Genomic DNA, 18,284 nt, shown 5'->3' on the forward strand with positions numbered 1-18,284 from the left:
ACACTGCATTGTCCCAGAATTGAAGACCTGATGACAAGTCTTGGCCAGGAGATGGCGATGTTGACTGACAATCTGAGCTCATCCAAAGACAACAGCGTCTGCTTAAGTGTTAAATTGGAGCTGCTACAGTAAGTGTTTATCACAAAACGTCAGTCACATGTTTTCACAAGCATTTTATTTATTCATGTTTATTAATCAGTAGAGAGTTTCCTGCGTAACTCATTTTACTGTAATCATGCCCTGTTTATCTCTGAATTATTGTGAATGTCAGCCAATATTGTAAATATCTACTACAACTATCACTTCTCTGCCCAGAAAACTGGCAGAGAGAAAGGCATCAGTGCACCAGAGTCAGATCGGTGAACTTGAGTCAACCCTCTCCAACCATCGCGATAAGGTAAAGATGAACATGTAACGTTATCAGCTAAGATGTCAGTAATCAGACTCCCAGCCAGCTAACAATTGCTATGAATCAGCCATGTATCCGCTCCACTAGATGTAGAGGTCAGTAAGATGTAACATCCAGAACTCTGCTGGTGTCAAACTCTACCGGTGAACTGATGCGCCAGAATGAGTTCGTTTTTGTGTGTCTTTATTTCTGGATGTGATTTTCTATGTTGTAGGTCTTTTGTCTGGAGCAGCAGCTCACTGAAGCTCAGACTCAGCTGTTTAACACCCAGACAGAGAGAGACCGATCACTACAGCAGTCAAAGGAGCTTCAGTCCCAGTTTGGCCTACTTCAGGTACACAGTGTTGTTTCTGTCTGGTGACACAGAAAGTCTGCTTAGAGGTTATTGTTTCAAATATATTAGAGTGCACTGATTGTTGCAGCTGATGTTGTCAGGCTGACTTTACGTGATGTAACTTGTGTAATGAGCTGGTGAAACAGCTTAAGACTCGGGTGGGAGGAGTCAAAGGGGATTTCTAAAATCAGATTTTGGCTCTTATAAGCGGATGGGTTTTGCTGGCACTGAGATTATTCAGACTGTTCCTGTAACACCTGTCTTCTAATATCCACCAATATGCATTTGTTGTCAGCAGGTCGATTTTTGTCAAATTTATTTTGTGTGAGAAAAGTAAATGACAATCACCCTTGCCTCTTGACAGCATCTCCTGATTGGTCCGTAGGCTTTTTTCTGTAACAGGTGTTGAGTGGCAGGTTCTAGACGTGTTTATACTTTAAGCCTATTACAGGTACGGGTAGGGTGACCTTTGACATGAGTTTTAAATAATGTCCAAACTTCTTTCTCACATTTATACCTTTTTTTTTTAAGGAGACACAAAATTGAATAGCAATCAGCGAGCAGTTCAGTTTTCTGTTGGTCATTCAATCCATGTCCTGTAGGTTTATTCATGCAGTTAATGGCACAAGTTCATGTTGGCCTCATTTCTACTGTGTGACTTACCACACTGACTCCATCATCATGGGAGTGTGCAGAACCAGGTGTTCAGATGGGTTTGCTTTAACCCGAAATATGTTTGTTCAGTCAACCCTCCAAGAATAACACAAGAAGAAATGTGAAGCTGCTTTCTCTCCCATCACTGGGATTATATTTTTTCACACAGCCAAAGGATTATTATCTTTTGCCCATTTAAATACAGTCAGCCCACTGTGCCTCTTGCTTTATCCAGAGGTCCTGTGAGCAGCAGCAGTGTGAGCTCCTGGCGGAGGTAAAGGCCCTGAGAGGACAGCTGGAGGTGGCCAGGGAGCAGCTTTGCAGAGCTGGGGAGGAGAACACCTGCCTGCAGGCGCTGCTGGAGCAGAAGCTCCAGGAGGGAACGCAATCCCAGGAACTCCTGCGGGAAACAAACGAGGAACTCCAGCTCAGGCAGCAAGAAACCCAGCAGGTACAAAAGCCTGGAAAGTGTATGTGTGTGTGTTTGTCTTTACTGCTTTCCTATTCTCACTGTTTTTTGTTGGGGTTTTTTGCAGCTTCTTGCCAGGTTGGAGGAGGCTCAGAGTCAGTGCCAGACCCTGCAGGCTGAACAGGAGACTCTGACGCTGCGGCTGAACGACAGAGAGAAGATGATAGATGTCCTGAGGTTGCAGATGGAGAGCAGCATACAGATGACAGTGCAGCACAGCCACACCATCGACAGTCTCCACCAGGAGAACAGCCTCCTCAGCAACCAGATAAACCAGCAGAAGCTGGAGATTCAGCAGCTCAGGGTCGGCAGCAAAAAAAAAATCCAATGACATATTTGTTCTCTTCTTCACATTGATTTGCTGCCCTGCACCACTGCTAACTTCACTCCCTCCGTCTGACTCCTTTTCTTTTTGCCCTTTGCTGATCAGGCTGAGTTAGACCAGCACCAGTCCGTCCTGGCTGCTGTGGAGCTCGAGAGGCGCCAGCTGCAGGCCTCTGTGGTTGATCACGGTCAACGTGTCCGGGAGGAGATGCTGGAGAAACAGCAGCTCACCGCCAGGCTGGAGCTGCAGCGTACACAGCTACTCACCCTTACCAGTGAGTTGAACGTATATCACTACAAAGGAGGCTCATATCCATTATATTCCATTTGTAATACACTCACATGATGAGATTGATTGTAAAGTTGGGAAAATGTAACTGAACATCTGAAAAAGGTAGATTGTGTCGGGGTTTGAAGTATAGTGCATTGACACAGTTGAACTATAGCCACTCAGTTTGGGTTTGGTTTCCTCAAATGATGAACTCTGGCTGACTTGAGGCCTCCAATTCACTTCTGTATTATTAAGTTGATATTTTGTGTCCTGACTTCAGTCACAACTGGACTTCCAAAGTGATTCCTGGTGTGAAGTGGTAGTCAGGCGCCTCCTGGATGATATAGTTATAATGTGCCAAATACTATAGTTTTCTTCATACATTATTTGACTTTAAGTCAAGCAACATTCTCTGGAACTTTTGATACCTCTGACCAGGCGACTGCTGCTGTTAGAGCCTGTCACAATTATAATAATCTGATCACGATTATTTGAGCTGACTGCAGTCATTTTGTAAAATGGTTAGAATAATTGTATCTGCATAAAAACATCTGGATGAAACTAAGAGAAACATCATTGACGTAACCATGGTCTGCTGTGGTTTAATGGCATCAGTAAAGAATTAGCACAACCAAAGATTTATTGAGGCATTTAAGCTCTGATATTGGACCGAGTGCATTTTAATGAGCATCTATAAGTTGTTATGTCATATCTGCCCTGTGCAGTTTATTTCTACAAAGACTAAAAGGCAACCAGAAGTGACATTTTTAATTTATGTGTGCCACTAAATGTCTTCTCTTCTTCATGGTATATTTGTATTATTAAACTAGGTTTATACCATAATAGTGGCATAAAATGAAGAGAACAACACAGCTGAACCATTAATCGTAATTATTCATGTAGCAATTAATCATCATCAAAGGTTGAATCACCGTGTCAGTCCCAGCTGCTGTCAGCTCCTCCCTTCACCAGGAATCAGAGTTCACAGTGCTGCTTCTAGAAAGAGTTCAGCTGTCCTGCGTTTTGTTTTTTTGTGGTTGAATTAAATGATCTTCTTGTCCTGCCGTGTTAAGAAAGCAAAGAAGCATGTTCGGTATGTTTACACTGTCCACCAAGCCCTTCTGCTGGCCTGTGTGTTAGCGTGTATCTCTCTCTCTGGATGTAAAGCATGTGTTTGTGCGGGCACGATTTCAGAAGAGCACCAGGAGCTGCACAGGCTCCACAGCTGTAAGGAGGAGGAGCACCAGGGTGTGGTGCTGAAGCTTCAGAGTCAGCTGAGGAAGGCCCACGATGAGCTGGACCAGATGAGGTGCACCCTGGGGATCCTCGAGGGAGCTGATGGACACGGTTTGAACCATGTTATCATTTAAACTGAGGTTCAGTTAAAAGGCCTCACGAAGAAAGGAGACTGAGAAAATCCATCTGTGATCAAGTGTGCGGATAACATCGAATTACTTTCATCTTAATGAAATCTTAGAATGCAGACAATAAATTTGCAGTCAGAAAGTGTGGGTCAAGTTCAATGAAATTATTATTTCACGTCCTCCTGAGAATCTCTCCAGTCTGAGAGATAATAGAGACAATCTGACATGTGTAATCATTAACACTTAACCTTGATAAGTACAGAGCCTGTCCAAAATGAAAGCTCTGTGATTTAAGCTCCTGTTATATTCCTGTATGATGTTCTTTCTCACTTGATCACCTCCCGTCCATCTCTCTGCCTCAGGCCTCCAGGCAGCCTTGGACATGCAGCAGGAGATCACTACCCGACGAGAGCAGGTCGACTCCCTGCAGGGCAGAATCCAACATCTGGAGGAGAACATGAAGAAGCTGCAGCAGGTGAAAAGCACTTTTATACTGGAAACTTTCTCGTCTTGTTCTTTATGAACACATCAGACTTGGTATGTCAGCTTTTGACATGTATCCATTCATCTCATGGGAATATGAATGTTTCTGATCATTTTCCCTCCAAATACACACCAGTTTCAGATCACGTGTTTTCAAAGCAGTTACAAAGAAAGGATTTGTATCATATTTGTTTGCCTGTACGTCATCATTTGTTCCATCTCTTTGTTCTCCAGGAGAAGCGCTACCACAAACTGGAGACCCAGCGCCAGCTGCAGGAGCTCACCTTCGTCCAGGAGGAGAAGAGACAACTGGCTAATGAGTTGGAGGCCCTCCGCTCCAAAGACTTACAGTTGAAGGACCGGATCAGCGAGCTGGAGGCAATCCTTCACAAGGTAGTGTTTGTTTGTACTTCATTTTAGTCCCGTCTAGTTTACTTTACTTTAGTCTAGTTAAGCTTTAACCAAAGAAACTGGCCACCGCTTCAAATGCATTTAGAAAAAACGCTTGACTTCAGTGACATCGCACTTCACCACCAACACTTGTTGCTCATTGGTCCGACTTTCAGTGGCTGAACCATGTTAATGTGAACAGGATTTCCAGACTATAATCACAGCAGAAAACTGAAGCTGTGAGCAATAGTCTGGGGGAGACATGCTAATCTAACAAAACTGAAATTCAAATTTATATATTTGATTAAAAAAAAGAACCTTATCAGTCCGTTTCTGCTTCTGTCCACTGTATGACTGTGTTTTCTCTTGTATGTTCCCGAAGATGTCAGAGAGCTTTGCAAACTGTCAGGATTTCATCCAGCTGCAGGATCAGGAGTATTTCCGTCTGAAGCTCCAACATGCCCTCGACCTGAAGGTACAACAGTCTGCACACGAGTGGGACAGAGCCCTTTTGCAAGAAGGCAGTATGTCTAACAATACATGTGCATGTAATGCAGGTGCCTCATGCTGAGCTCCTCGGCCGCGAGGTCGACCGTCACTTTTGATTGATTTGAATGTTGAACATTCTTCAGCGCTTTTATGTTTTCTGCAGGAGTTCCAAGGTCAAAATTTGCACACAGCGCTGAATGTACCTCAATCCGATGTGGATTCCCCGTCTGCACACACCGCTCCACCCTCCCCCCAGCACGCCGCCAACACCCAGATCAAGGTAGAGCCAAAAACTCCCAATATCTCGCCTATCCCCTTCGCTTCCAGCCCGTCAAGTGGAGATGTGAATCATTTTCGTTTGGCTGCACAGACGCAAGCTCGGCACATCTGCTCAGTCTCTAAATCACAAACACACGCAGTTACATTCCTGTGGCAAAGACAGATAACAGACTGTAAATAATTTCAACACAGCAATGAAATACTCTTTGATTTCTTTGGTCTTCCAATGCTGAGAATATTTTATGAGTTTTTATGGATTTTAGACTGATAAAAGATGTTGTAACAGTAACAGACACCGAGTTTCTGAGATTGTCCCATATTCCCTGGTTTCGCTGCTTAAATGCGAGCAGGTCTGACCAAATATTTGAATATGACTGCATTTACATTGTCTTTCCTCTCCCTTCCTCTGGCTGCTGAAGTCAAAGAGGCAGCAGGAGGGCCCAGATCTCCGATCTCTCGTCAGCAAGCTGCGAGGAGCGATTTCAGAGAACCGCAGACCACACACCGATTACAGCGCCGCCGCCGCCGGCAGCTTCCACAGGAGGAGGTCCGCACCGGAGCGAGAGCACAGAACCACATTGTACGTCTGGCTCCGTTCCCACATACTACGAGGATTAGCTTCGTTCTTAGGCTGGTTTAGGTCACAGCTGAAAAATCATGTGATGCTACTAAGTGAGCAAGAAGTCACTGGAATGGAGGAGGAGGGGGAGGAGGGAGGGTCCATACATGAGTGGTTTCATTGACCACACTGTGTTTCAAAGCTTGTTCTGTAATATACCATAAAAATAACTGTTGGCTGTGTAGTTTAAATCCTCCTGTGCAGCTCATTTTCTGCTCCAGTCTCGTGTACTGTGATGTCTTCTCTTGTAAAACCTCACTTGTATATATTTGAATATTTCCCTTACACCTACAGCAGCGCTGATAACGCTGAAGAAGTAAAAGCGGGCTCCAGATTGAGGAGAAAGACCTGCAGCAGGTAGAGAAACTAACTGGTGTCATCTTTTTTTTTCTTTTTTTTAATGCGCTGAGTGTGATTTTCCTGGAGGCTTTAAGATGATCACACCGTTTACCCACGTGACCTTTTACCCCTTGTGTAACATGCAAGGCGCCGCTGACTGCTACAGGCTACATGAAGTGATGTAATGCTTTGTCTGTGTGCATACAGCACCTACAGAGAGCTACATTTCCTGAGGACAGCTGAGCTGACCAAGAAGTCCCTCAGTGAGAGTGAGTGTCGTTTTCATGCAGTCCAACATGCACATACTTCCATTTCTTGCTGCTCTATTTTCAGTAAATGCAGCGTTCATTTCCAATGCAACATGAGATTAGAGCTGCTGAAGTTATTTATGTATTATGGACTCATTATCGACAGCTATTATGAAGTCTTTTTATATATCAAAAGTAGCAATTATTCTGTAGTTCAGCTTCTTGGGAAAAAAAAATCCTTCTTTTCTCTGTTTATGTTGATTCAGCAAAACAACCAGTTTGAAGACAAGTTGAGAAACTGATGTGCATTGTCATTATCTTCAGACAAGTGATAGCAGCCTTACTTTGAATACGATAGAGCAGGTAAATACAAGTTTTGATCAATATTCTATCTTCAACAAACACTCTGACTTTTCTAGGTCATGTAATATTGAGTGCAGCGACGGACACCTCCTCCCTCCAGCTCCTCTCACTGGGCCGCAGGTCGCCCGTCCACTCTCTTCTGACCTCTGACTTGACAAACTAACGAGAAATGAACCAACAGACCTGAGGCTCGTTCCTCGGATCAGTAAGTTGTTAGAATTGTAGATAAGCTGTATACGCACTTTGTCAAATATCTCCAAACATTGTGTGAATAGATTGTGTTTGAGTACATCTCGGGATTATTCAAGTAAGATGTTAGATAGTTTTGTGGTAGAAAAAAAAAAAAAATCCCAGAATTGACAAATCTCACATCCTCCACGTAGAGTTCATTATTCACCCGTTCACACAGACTGGGTCGTTTGCAGCTTGTTTTTCTTCAGGATGCTGCCTGCTCGACTCCTCTGAAGGCTGAGATGACAGTTTCAGACTTTAAGGAAAAGCTAAACATCCAGACAACAGTCAAATATTTAGAGCTGATCAATAACAGATGAGACAGACTGACCGTCGGACTGATTATTTCTGATCGTCTGCGGTGACAGTGGGTGTCCAGGTCACCGTTACACGTGTCCTTCAGCAACTCAAAGAAATCGTAGTTTACATCAAATCTATGTGAACTAATCTGTGAATAATCAATGTAATATCATACCTGAGAATTTATTTCTCATCTTGTGATTAACAGAACGCTCTTTTTTTTTTTTTTTTTGAAGGGTTGGTGATGAAGCTCACTGACTAAAGGTTTTATAAAAATCCTCAATCAATTTATTGTTTGAATAAAGTGTATGAAAAATATTAAAGTGTTTGATTAGTTATTCTCTGCCAGGCTAAAATGTTGTATCATACATTCGCACATTTAGAGGTACACGATGTGCAAACTGGAGTCTTATACTACCTTATTGTCAATAAAGCTGATTCTGAACAACAAGCATGATACAAACAGAATAAATGGGGACAAATAGTTCAGCAGCCATCAAAACCTTTATTTTGTACTTTCTTCAGTTCATTTGTCCTCCCTGTTCGACGGGACAGGATATCATTCTTCCACTTGGATGAGGAACAGTGTGACGAACGGACACCGTCAGGATGTCTCCTCATCCTGCAAGAGTAAAACATGAATCTCTCCCGTCATCATTTAACACTAAATTAGTTTTTGCTTAACTTCTAACAAACATTTGTTTTCAGTTTCTTCATTGTCTCCCACTCGCTCTTACCGGAGACGCGAACCATTTCCTGAACAGCCTGGCAGCTCTTTCATGTCCTTATGGGAGCTGAGTTGATTGTCTGAGACGGCCTGGCCTCTCTTGAGGCCGTAGACATTCACCTGGAGGGTGTAACGGTTTCTGGGACTTGGACTTTGGACATCCGGGCTGCTGTTAAATGATTAAGAAGTCGTTTTAAGCGTCACTCACAGAATTGTGTATTCATGTGTTTATCTTCCATTTCTAATATTTCTAATCAAATAATGGTTCAATTTTTTTTTTGATTACAATAATACCAAGGAAATTGCCAGTATACTCACATTTTATTGGCAGATGTTTCTTGTTTTGGCTGATCCACTTCTTCCCTACTTGGCTCTCTACAGTTTGCCTCACCTTCCTCCTCTGCATGGTCTCCTGGAGGTGCAGGCGGTGCTCCGGTGCTGTTTATGCATATTTCTGGGTCCAAAATGGAAACCACCTGATCAAATAACTGCAGGAGAAAGATGAGGTCACATGTAGGTTAACATGCTTCATTCATTGATCTGCCTTCTCTGAAGTTTGAACTCGGGCCTCGTCGTCCCGGCGCCGAGCAGCTCACCTCAGGGGTCATGTGATCCTTATAGTGTGGGTACGTAGCGAGAGGATGCCGTTTGAGTTCGTCCTCCAGCGAAGCCACATAATCTCTGCGGATCTGCTTCTGGATCATCTGCTTGGAGAAGCAGGCGTGCTCTTTAGAGACGCTCTTTCTAGGCTTTTGGCGGGAGGTGTGCTGCGGAGTGTCCTGGAAAATAAGCGGTGAGAGGCCGCTCTGGGCCCCGGGGACAAATGATGAGCAGTCACCGAAGTCATCGAGGCTCATGTTTGCAAAACGCCAACAACTGCTGACTGAGAACAGCTTGTTGGTCGAGGCTTTGAGATATTTGGTCTGCAACCTCTCCTTGTACCTGAGGGTTTACAAAAAACACGAGAGCTTCACTCAATCTTAGAAAGCAGTTTCACGTAGTTGAAGTACGAGATGAACTTTGTGAAACAATATGGATGAGAATAAGTGCAGTATAAACAGAGTGAACATGTAGCCTGGCCTCAAAACAGCAGACGGTGTAATAAGGTCACTGTGTACTTGTTGAACAGATTTTCTGTCTCTTATCCATCAGCTTCCACACTATTAAGATATAGACCGTTTTCCACAACATGAAGTACGTATCAATTATTACGATTAACCATAAGATGCTAATGCAGTGTTAAAACCTCAAACACAAGGTGACTAAAACTCAGTTTTATTGACATACAGACACGTCTCGGTGTCCGTAAGTCAACAAGACTGTTTCCTTATGATATCATAAAGTCCAAACACAAAGAAACTGTAAGAACAGAAGTCAAACAAAAGGAGGAGTTGAACTGTTTCCCCACTTAAACAGATTTTACTTTCAGTGTTGGTGTGCTTTTGCTCTGCTTGGTGTATATTTGAGCATGAAGTGCATCTCTGTTTCACACACGTGCTCTTTGAGTTGTCCTTTTATGTCTTCCTTCATTTTCTACCGGTTTGTACTGTATACTGTGTGTAAATCATTCACGTTGTCTCTTTCTCCCATCAAGTCACTGTCTTGTTTTATAATTGCCTTTTTTTTTTTTGTTGTTGGACTCTGGTAGACAGATGTGCGTGATGTTTCTTTGTGTTTGGACTTTATGATATCATAAGGAAACAGTCTCCGAGTTCAACTCGCTGATCCATTGTTGGAGTTCATAGTGAAATCATATTGTGCAACCTCACCGCGTAATTTGAAGTAAGGTGAAGTATCAGCTCCTCCCTGAAAGGAACTGAAGAAATCCTCGACACTTTTCTTTTACCAGTTTCCACCAAGTTTCAATCCGCATTGTGTTTTCTGCTAGTTGAACTTCATAAGCTTCACAAAGGTTGTATTGGTTGCTGGCTTTTTTTTTTTAAGTTTAGTTAGGGGATCTTTTTTCATGTTGGACCCACACTGGTTCGGTCTTCACACAATCCTTTTTTTTTTGAAAGAAGAGTTTTGTAATTTAAACCGCATGATTACGTCAGATCAAAAGACTTGGAGGGGTTTGGAAATTGTGAGTGAAATATGATTCAATAATTTAAAAGACGTTTAAGGGGACAACTGTATGAGGTGAACACAAACTTGATGAGAGATTTCATGATGTAACATGTTATAGATCTCTTCAAAATCTTTGTGTATTGTGAGGAGTACAATTTAACTGCACAATCGTCACGATTGCCTCCTTAAATGTCCCGAAATCATTTAACTTTAAAGTTCTTTCAACTTTTTAATCATCCTGGATTTGACATAAAGTTTAAGCAGTTTGAATAACGCTTGTCCAAAAGGAGTTTTTTAAAGAGTAAACCAGCAGAGACGCCGAGAAATTTCTGAAAGTGTTTTTTAATCACAACGTTGGATGTTTATGGGATTTTTGCATCGATGTTATGAGGTAGCATCATTTTAAAGGCACAAATAGATGATTATATCAGAAACTTTGATCCACAAACTGATTTTTGTAAGACGTTTAGTAAAACATGACAGGTGATGTTGTGAAAATAGTTTCTTACAACCTGATGAAAGATTTTACCTATTTAAGCTATGTTCATTTTATTCTTATTCTCTTGATGGCATTTTGTTTTCTCTCAGATTTCTTACTAGCACAACATTATAATTTTGCCCTGTTGTGTATTTATGGTTTTCAGGAACTGGCAGTGTATTTTTGTTATTGTAGTCTCTCTGACTCTATTTAGCAGCACGCTGCCAACAGTTGTTGAATTATTATTCATTATGTATTAATTTATGACTCATCTCAGAGGTCTTTACAGTAAATCTTTCACCAGGGTAGCATCCCCTTCCTGTCAGCAGAGAAATACATCGACCTGCTTCAGAGGTGACATGAAGTCTCACCCTGTAGAGTATAAATAAAGCCTTTCAGTAACTATATTGAATACCGGTCTGTCCATGCCTAGAGTGACATACTGTACCATGTTTCTCTTATCTATTCCCGCCTCTCACTTTTCCTCCTCCTCTGAACTCGAGGAACTTCTCACCTTCATCCTATTTGTTTTGTTCTTCGACTGGTTCAGTTGAGGTGAGCAGACAGACGGTGTGTCTACATCAGTGGTAGAGAGTAACTAAGTACTACCAGAACATAGTTATGAGGTTCTTATGAGAGCGCTCCTTGTGTTACTATATTTATACTCCACTAAATTTCAGAGGATATTTAATCTGACAGCTATAGTATATTTACAGATAAAACATTTAAGTTTATACAGCCTAATGCAGTGATATATAACTACTGACACGGAGAGGATACGTTTGCTAATATGATTGCTTGAAAAAGTGCTCTTACTTTTAATTTTATTAGCGAAAAATACTTTTATTGCAGCAAAGGTTTCAACATAATACTTTTGTAGGCTACAACATCAATGGCAGATAAATACGTTTAAAGTAAGTGTATTCATTGCACAGAATTTCCCCTTTCAGGTTGTTATATTATTGTATGATTGGAGTACTTATCCATTAATAGAGAAACAGCCTTTTACAGCTGGACGAGGTGGACCTAACTAATATTTTATATAAAATTAAGAAGCCTAGATTCATTTATAGCCATATAGCTGTACGTTTATCATATGTTTGCTCCTCTGTAAAGTAAACATTACTGTAAATGTGGTTAAATACATCTAGTGGAGTAGTAGATAGTACAATATTACAGTGAATTACAGGAGTAGGTCACTTACCAAGGGAAAGCGGGCCGTGAGTCTTTTGTCTCCATCCTCATCAGTGTTTCGTATCTATTAAATGAGTTTAAGAAACTCCCGACGGAAGCAAACGTTACACATCTCGTGCTCCCGACCTGTGGCAGAAAGTTTGTCATTCGGTAACTATGGCAACGGCGGGGAGTGAGTTTAACTAAGCGGTCGTTTCACGTGAAAGTAAAAGCATCACAAAACCATCTTCACTGTCAACTGGAAAAGCAGCACGTTAAAGGGAATAAAACGTGTTTCATTTGACATTATCGTTCTGCTGTGCAGGATAGTTACGGTGTTGACATGGTAACTGTCAATCAAACAACACAACAGCTGCAACCACTCTGTAATTGGACCTAAAGGTCATCACATGTCAACACTTAACGCTATTTAGTCTATACTTTAATATCCCTTTGGTAATAGCAATGATGGTTTAGATGGGTTTTTTTGGGGTTTTTTCTCATTTTACAGCAAAACTGCACAAGACAGGGTGACATTTATAAAAGTTAGTCAAGCTTTTCCTGTGTTGCCTACTGGGTGGGTATTTGAGCACTAGAGGGCTCTCCTTGTTAGATAATTCAATAGTAGAGCCCAGACATCATTTGTATTCACTTTTGTTTGCATCACGTAAATATCACTTAATTTCAGCAGTATATTTTGTATTGAAGTTCTTACTTGATTAAAAGTTGCAAAGTTGCATTGTAGATAAAAGCCTTTAAAGCATCTAAATAATCATCCAAATAATTAATCAAATGTGCTATTTTAAATTAGGCTATCAGAAGTAAAAGCACTCATGTGGCATATTCATACAAATATTACTTAAAGTGTTAAGCAGAATCTTAACATTTTAGATGGTAGAAAGGGAGCTAATTTTACCTGCTTTATTTATATTTGTGTTGTTTAATTTATTTGAGAACTTTATATTTCATAAACTATACAATCTTGAGTATTAAACTTACTGTTTAAAAAACCAGCCACATATTTGACCATATTAAATACAATAATATGGAAATACTCAGCTCAAAGTTAGTCACAGTTCAGTTGTGAATGTACTTAATGTTAATGCACTATTAACTACCAGAGCTCACTGATCTGCTTCTGTGTTTGCAGTGCTTGATATTACTGTAGTTTACTTACAGTTTACCACAATGAATATTTACTTCAATCTTAATCAGCAGTTCTGTCAATTTATGGGAAAAAAGTGTTAAGATTGCACAGAACTTCCTGGCAACTGCATAGAAACATAGAAAAGTGATTGTTGTTGCTTGGATTTAATCACATGTTATTCCCTTCTGGGCTGATGAATTAGCTAATTAAGTGGAGTTCAGGTCCCCAGACTCTCCTGCTGTTCAAACACCAGGGAAAACACTGCTGGGACAGAGAGACTACTGTTTCCTCTCTTTCAGCACTGATGACCCCTATTTATAGAAACAAACTAACTTAGTAAACAGTTTCAATACACTCGATGAACTGTCTAATGTGCCGTTTCAGTTTGTTTGCCCACAACACAGCCAGCATGAAAACAGCCATAAAAGAGTGACATTTGAATGCACGTTTGGTTGTAGACTCAGTATTAAATTGTGAACAATGTGCCTGCACGATCCTGTTGTTGATGGAGTAGTTAGATGAGTAGCGCCTGTCGAGTTCGAACAACACTGAGCATGGTGTTGAAAGCAAGTACATCGCCTAAGAACCATTAATTGGAGCCATTTCTTTTTCCTACTATGGAAAAGACACCATCAGCTGATGGAAAGGGCAGAGGATGTATGTGTCCAAGCTGCGTGGCTCTTTAAAAAGCAGCCATTAAAATCCAATAAATGCAGAGCATTTAGAAAACTGTACTGGAAACTACAGCCTCCAGTGAGGTCACACTAGACTCCTGAATGACTGATAGATAGATAGATGGATAGATGGATAGATGGATGGATGGATGGATGGAGCCCGCAGACTCCCCGGCCGTCACGGGACAGCTCTGAGGCGACGATATCATGCTTCAGCTGCAACACTTCTCTACCTGCATGTTACGTCTGGAGCACTTGCAAGCTTTAGATTACAGATGAAGTCTGTCACTCATGTGACTCAGCTCTTCCCAACACACTGTTTTTAGCGGCTTTCTCCCACATGCCTCCGTCAGACTGGGTGACATGCAGTGACCTGCAGAGGCCCAAGTGCCGGGTCAGGCTGATGGTCTGCTGATGACCTGTTTCTGCTGCATGCGTCAAAACTAGCACTCATGTTGAGGTTTTACTGTAGTTGTTGACATTTTAACCTTTTAGTTTGCGTGTAACTTTACTGTGAAACTGCCGGCTCGGGCCTGCTGTTGCCTTTTAGGAGTTAAAACACAGCTGTAACAGGTCACTGTCATGTTTTACCTCAGATTACCTGACCTTCTGAAGGATGGGAATGTATATAGACTGAACTACAAACAAGACTGCCTTTTAACTTCTGAAAAGATTTTAGATGCCATTTATTCTGACAGAGGTCATATGGGCTACATGCTCATAAAGACATCACAGTTGATGGATGCTGTTTTATTTTGACTGTTTTTAATTACGCTGAGCTTATTTTATTATCTATTTTCTTCGTTTGATTGCAGTGAGGAAATGCCTGAAACATTGTGTACTGCTAGTGTGTTTTACACACTGCACCTTTTCTTTCCTCTTCAGAAGGATTTCCCTCTCATGCATCCTGACTTATAAATATTGAAATCTGACACTAGTGTAATTGGTCGTTGTCAGCAAACAGCTCTCTAAATGGTTGCACGACGATGGCCTGACTTTAGAAAGTTCAGCCCCTTTGAAAAAAAAAAAAAAATCTAGGAGTAACCATTGGGATGTGGACAACCATATCTACAGTATAGTTTACACATGCAAACTTTAGGCATTGCGTTTGCTGATACACCTGATGGAATCAATTCAGAAGAAATGTTGGTATAATCTGAAAGGAAATCCCACTTTTAAAAATGTACCCATAAATAAATCTGAACTAATTACTAATGTAATGATTTATATTTATTATTTCAGCATAATATTCACAATTACATTTTTCAGAGAGGGTAAAAGTAAAGGGTGGCCACTTTTGATTATTTGTTTGATGACATGCATTTTTTGTATTTGTTTATTTATTGCACACATGCACAATCAAATAAAAAAACAAAGCAACGGGATAACATTAATTTTCCTCCAGAGACTTTCTACTTCTCATCGACAGGATGAGTACAATCGAGGGAAACTGGTGGTATAAACAGGACATGTTTTTGTTTACGTTAAAATCAGAGGGTTTTGGCAACATGCTGGCTTTCCAGTGAAAAGAAGTCTGCTGCCATTTTTAACAGCGTTTGTTGAGCAACTGTAGAAAACAATACACCAAAGAGGATGTGTTAACTTCCCAACATGCTATCTGATACAATACAGGAGTGGCACCACAGGTCTCTTTCTCTCTCTCTCTCCCCCCCCTCCTCGTTTTCAGTGTGCCATGCACAAGGTCCTTTCAGGTTTTGATGAAGTGACATTTATTTAAGAACTTTATTCACAGTCAGAGCCAAAACAACCCTCACATATGCCACAGGTTTTTTTTTACCTTGAATCGAAACAAAAAAGAAGCCAAAAAAACAACATGTCATTTAGGACATCAACAGACAGATTTTTTTTTTTTGTGTTTCTTCTGCTAAGCGAGTCATTTTATGTATTGTTTTCATGACTGTATGTAAATACTTGTTTTTAATAAGGCTGTGTCTCAATGTGACTATTACAATTGAGACAAAATAGGTCATTTAGGCTGCAACTAACAATTATTTTTATATTTGATTACACCAGTAGTATTTTTATTCATGAGTCAAGTCTAACAAACTCAAAAAAGTAAAATGACCCAGAACCCAAAGTCACATCATCAAATTGCGTGCTTTTTGCAACCAACAATGTAAAAAACAACTAATGCCTATGTTCTGTATATTTTTTTTTTAAACTGCAACCCAATTTTATCTATATATAATATATATATAGATATGTAATATCTATATTACGATACATTTTAAAACTTTTTGCCACCCTTTGCACTACCATATTACACTTTATGTACAATATTTACTGTCATTGTTTTCTGTGATCTAGCATAAAGTACATCCTGCAATCCTGCAACTTAATGAGCGAAACAAATTGTGGGACGACATTGTCACACTATGCTTAATGCACAATGCATACATTGTTGTGTAACTCTCCTCTGAAGCTTGGGGACAGCAGGGCCAAGCCGGGTCAACACAAAAAAATTAAATCAGGACGCGAACTTCAAAATATGTTGTTGAGATCAACAATATTGTTTTTTCTGGCATTGTGATGTAGTGTGACAACGAGGCCTCATTGAATTCTTAAATTAACACATCGTTGATCTGCACTGGAACAATGAGTCGCTGTCTCCTGTTACAAAACACATTAGCTGAATGGTGGGAAATGAGCCACACCTAGGCAGACAAAGGAATGCTATGGTCAGTCCATCACTTAACTGCTGCTGAGCAAATAAACTGGAAAGTCATACCATGAGAACGCATATACAATACATACAGTGACAAAAAGGCACACTCTTTGTTGTTCAGTTTTGTGTGTTATATCATATTTGAATTACAGCACATCAGCGGTGGAAGAAATACTACATTTATTTTAATATAAATACCAAAACCATAATTTAAAAGTACGCCATTCCAAAATAAAAGTCCTGCCTTTAAAATCCTTTCTTCTCATAAGTAATGATGTTTTTGCAAAGATATACTTCAACCTGCAGTGAAGAAGTTATGTCTCCCCCTGCTGCCAGTGCGAGTAATTACAAAAACACTGTTTTTGTACGTCATAAGCTCCACCTCAGCCTGCTCCGCCATTACTTTGCTTAGCATGAGGCTAAACCCAGACTGTCCATATAATTAAGGTCAGGTCTGAAAAGTGAAGCCAATGCTGAAGTGCCTTAAAGTGCAATAACACTGAGGGCCACTAGGGGCAGGCTGCAAATAACCAAGATTTAAAAAGCGTCAACTTTTCTAGTCAAAAAAACATTTTTTCCGGAAGTCACTGTGAGGTCATTTGCTTCATTCCCTCCTTCTAATCTGTGTCCTGGTGGTGTTTCTGAAAACATAATTAATTGGACGTCAGGCATTAAAGACAGACATGTTTGAGTGCGTGTCTGGTTTGATTGACATGCTGGAGCGCAGTCAGGTTTTTGATATTGGTAGGCAGATATGATGTCCTCGTGTTCTCAGTCAGTTCCACCCTTCACTCCTCGCCAGTAAATATAATCACTGCTCACTCCAAAAAACCAACAAAAAATAGCTTTTAAAACACCTGACTTGAGGGCTGACAATGGGCCCTCACAAAGCAGTGGGCGACACCATGCTCTGCCTTTAAAACATGTCCAGTTTGTATTCGTCCCTCCAGCACAGAAATGTCTCACCAGACACCAGATTTAAAAACTCTTTTCAGAGTGGAGCTACTTTGAACTGCTATATACACAATTCAGTATATTTGAGTGGTATTTGAAAGGTCACAAAATGTACCAGTTAAGTTGCCAGATGATTTAAATAAGAGAAATTAAATTCTGCATTAAAATGTTGTGTTCCTCTTTTGGACTCATCCCTAACCTTTGCTGTTTTTTTAGAGTCTTTGGACTTAGAACTGTTCTGTAAATGAATCTGTCTGAGAAGTTTCGGATCAAAAACATGAATAACAACAAGGTAAATAGTGAACACCGGTGCATTTTAAATGCTTTTTGATAGGTAAAATATTAACCTGAAAAGTAACCGCAGTTAAGTAAAAAGTGTAATTTTTCACTCTGAAATGTGGTGGAGTGAGAGTATAAAGCTGCAGAAAGTACCAGAAATACTTCAAAATTGTGCGTACTTTACAGTACTTTCCACCTATACTTGCAGTATTTCTGTTGTGAGTGTTGGCCATTGGCTCTGATCTCTGTGCTATACTTCTACAGCACATGTCGGATTTCTCGCCTTATCTAACTTTTCTTTTGTCTGCTACAACACAGCAAGTTTCGGTCACTGCGATCCTCTCCATGGAGAACAAGGAAGGATTAACCCAGAAATAAATTTAGTAGTGTGTCCTCTTCCCATTGCACTTTATGGCTCAGTTTGCATCAATCACCTCCAGCGAAAAGGTCTGCCACTCCTCACAAGTCTCCGCTCCCACAACTATGCCTGTATATCAGGGCTCTGGCCTTACAAAGACTGTCTCTGCCTTTCC

General features: G+C 40.7%; 2 protein-coding genes across 2 annotated transcripts in view; one reads left to right on the top strand and one right to left on the bottom strand.

Moving 5' to 3' along the window:
• Positions 1–7,935, top strand: part of LOC138215850 (coiled-coil domain-containing protein 158-like) — a 17,618-nt gene extending 9,683 nt beyond the window's left edge. Inside the window, exons 10-24 of the mRNA XM_069178292.1 lie at positions 18–128; positions 316–397; positions 624–743; positions 1,633–1,848; positions 1,934–2,170; positions 2,297–2,465; positions 3,656–3,808; positions 4,188–4,300; positions 4,543–4,701; positions 5,081–5,173; positions 5,351–5,467; positions 5,886–6,046; positions 6,380–6,442; positions 6,632–6,693; positions 7,092–7,935. Coding sequence (XP_069034393.1) covers positions 18–128; positions 316–397; positions 624–743; positions 1,633–1,848; positions 1,934–2,170; positions 2,297–2,465; positions 3,656–3,808; positions 4,188–4,300; positions 4,543–4,701; positions 5,081–5,173; positions 5,351–5,467; positions 5,886–6,046; positions 6,380–6,442; positions 6,632–6,693; positions 7,092–7,198 — 1,963 coding nt within the window. The 3' untranslated portion in view covers positions 7,199–7,935. The remainder of the gene's footprint in view (positions 1–17; positions 129–315; positions 398–623; positions 744–1,632; positions 1,849–1,933; positions 2,171–2,296; positions 2,466–3,655; positions 3,809–4,187; positions 4,301–4,542; positions 4,702–5,080; positions 5,174–5,350; positions 5,468–5,885; positions 6,047–6,379; positions 6,443–6,631; positions 6,694–7,091) is intronic.
• A 117-nt stretch (positions 7,936–8,052) lies between these two features.
• Positions 8,053–12,119, bottom strand: LOC138191589 (putative protein FAM47C). The gene is made up of 5 exons (XM_069138484.1): positions 12,043–12,119; positions 8,890–9,235; positions 8,612–8,781; positions 8,304–8,462; positions 8,053–8,188 (listed from the first exon to the last, which is right to left on the bottom strand). Exons 1-5 carry the CDS (start codon positions 12,081–12,083, stop codon positions 8,053–8,055), a joined length of 852 nt encoding a protein of 283 aa, XP_068994585.1. The 5' UTR covers positions 12,084–12,119.
• Positions 12,120–18,284: the final 6,165 nt, after the last annotated feature.

This window comes from Embiotoca jacksoni, unplaced genomic scaffold (genome assembly GCF_022577435.1).
Source record: "Embiotoca jacksoni isolate LCO1_2020_lvr unplaced genomic scaffold, fEmbJac1.0.p SCAF_8, whole genome shotgun sequence".
NCBI classification, from domain to species: Eukaryota; Metazoa; Chordata; class Actinopteri; family Embiotocidae; genus Embiotoca; species Embiotoca jacksoni.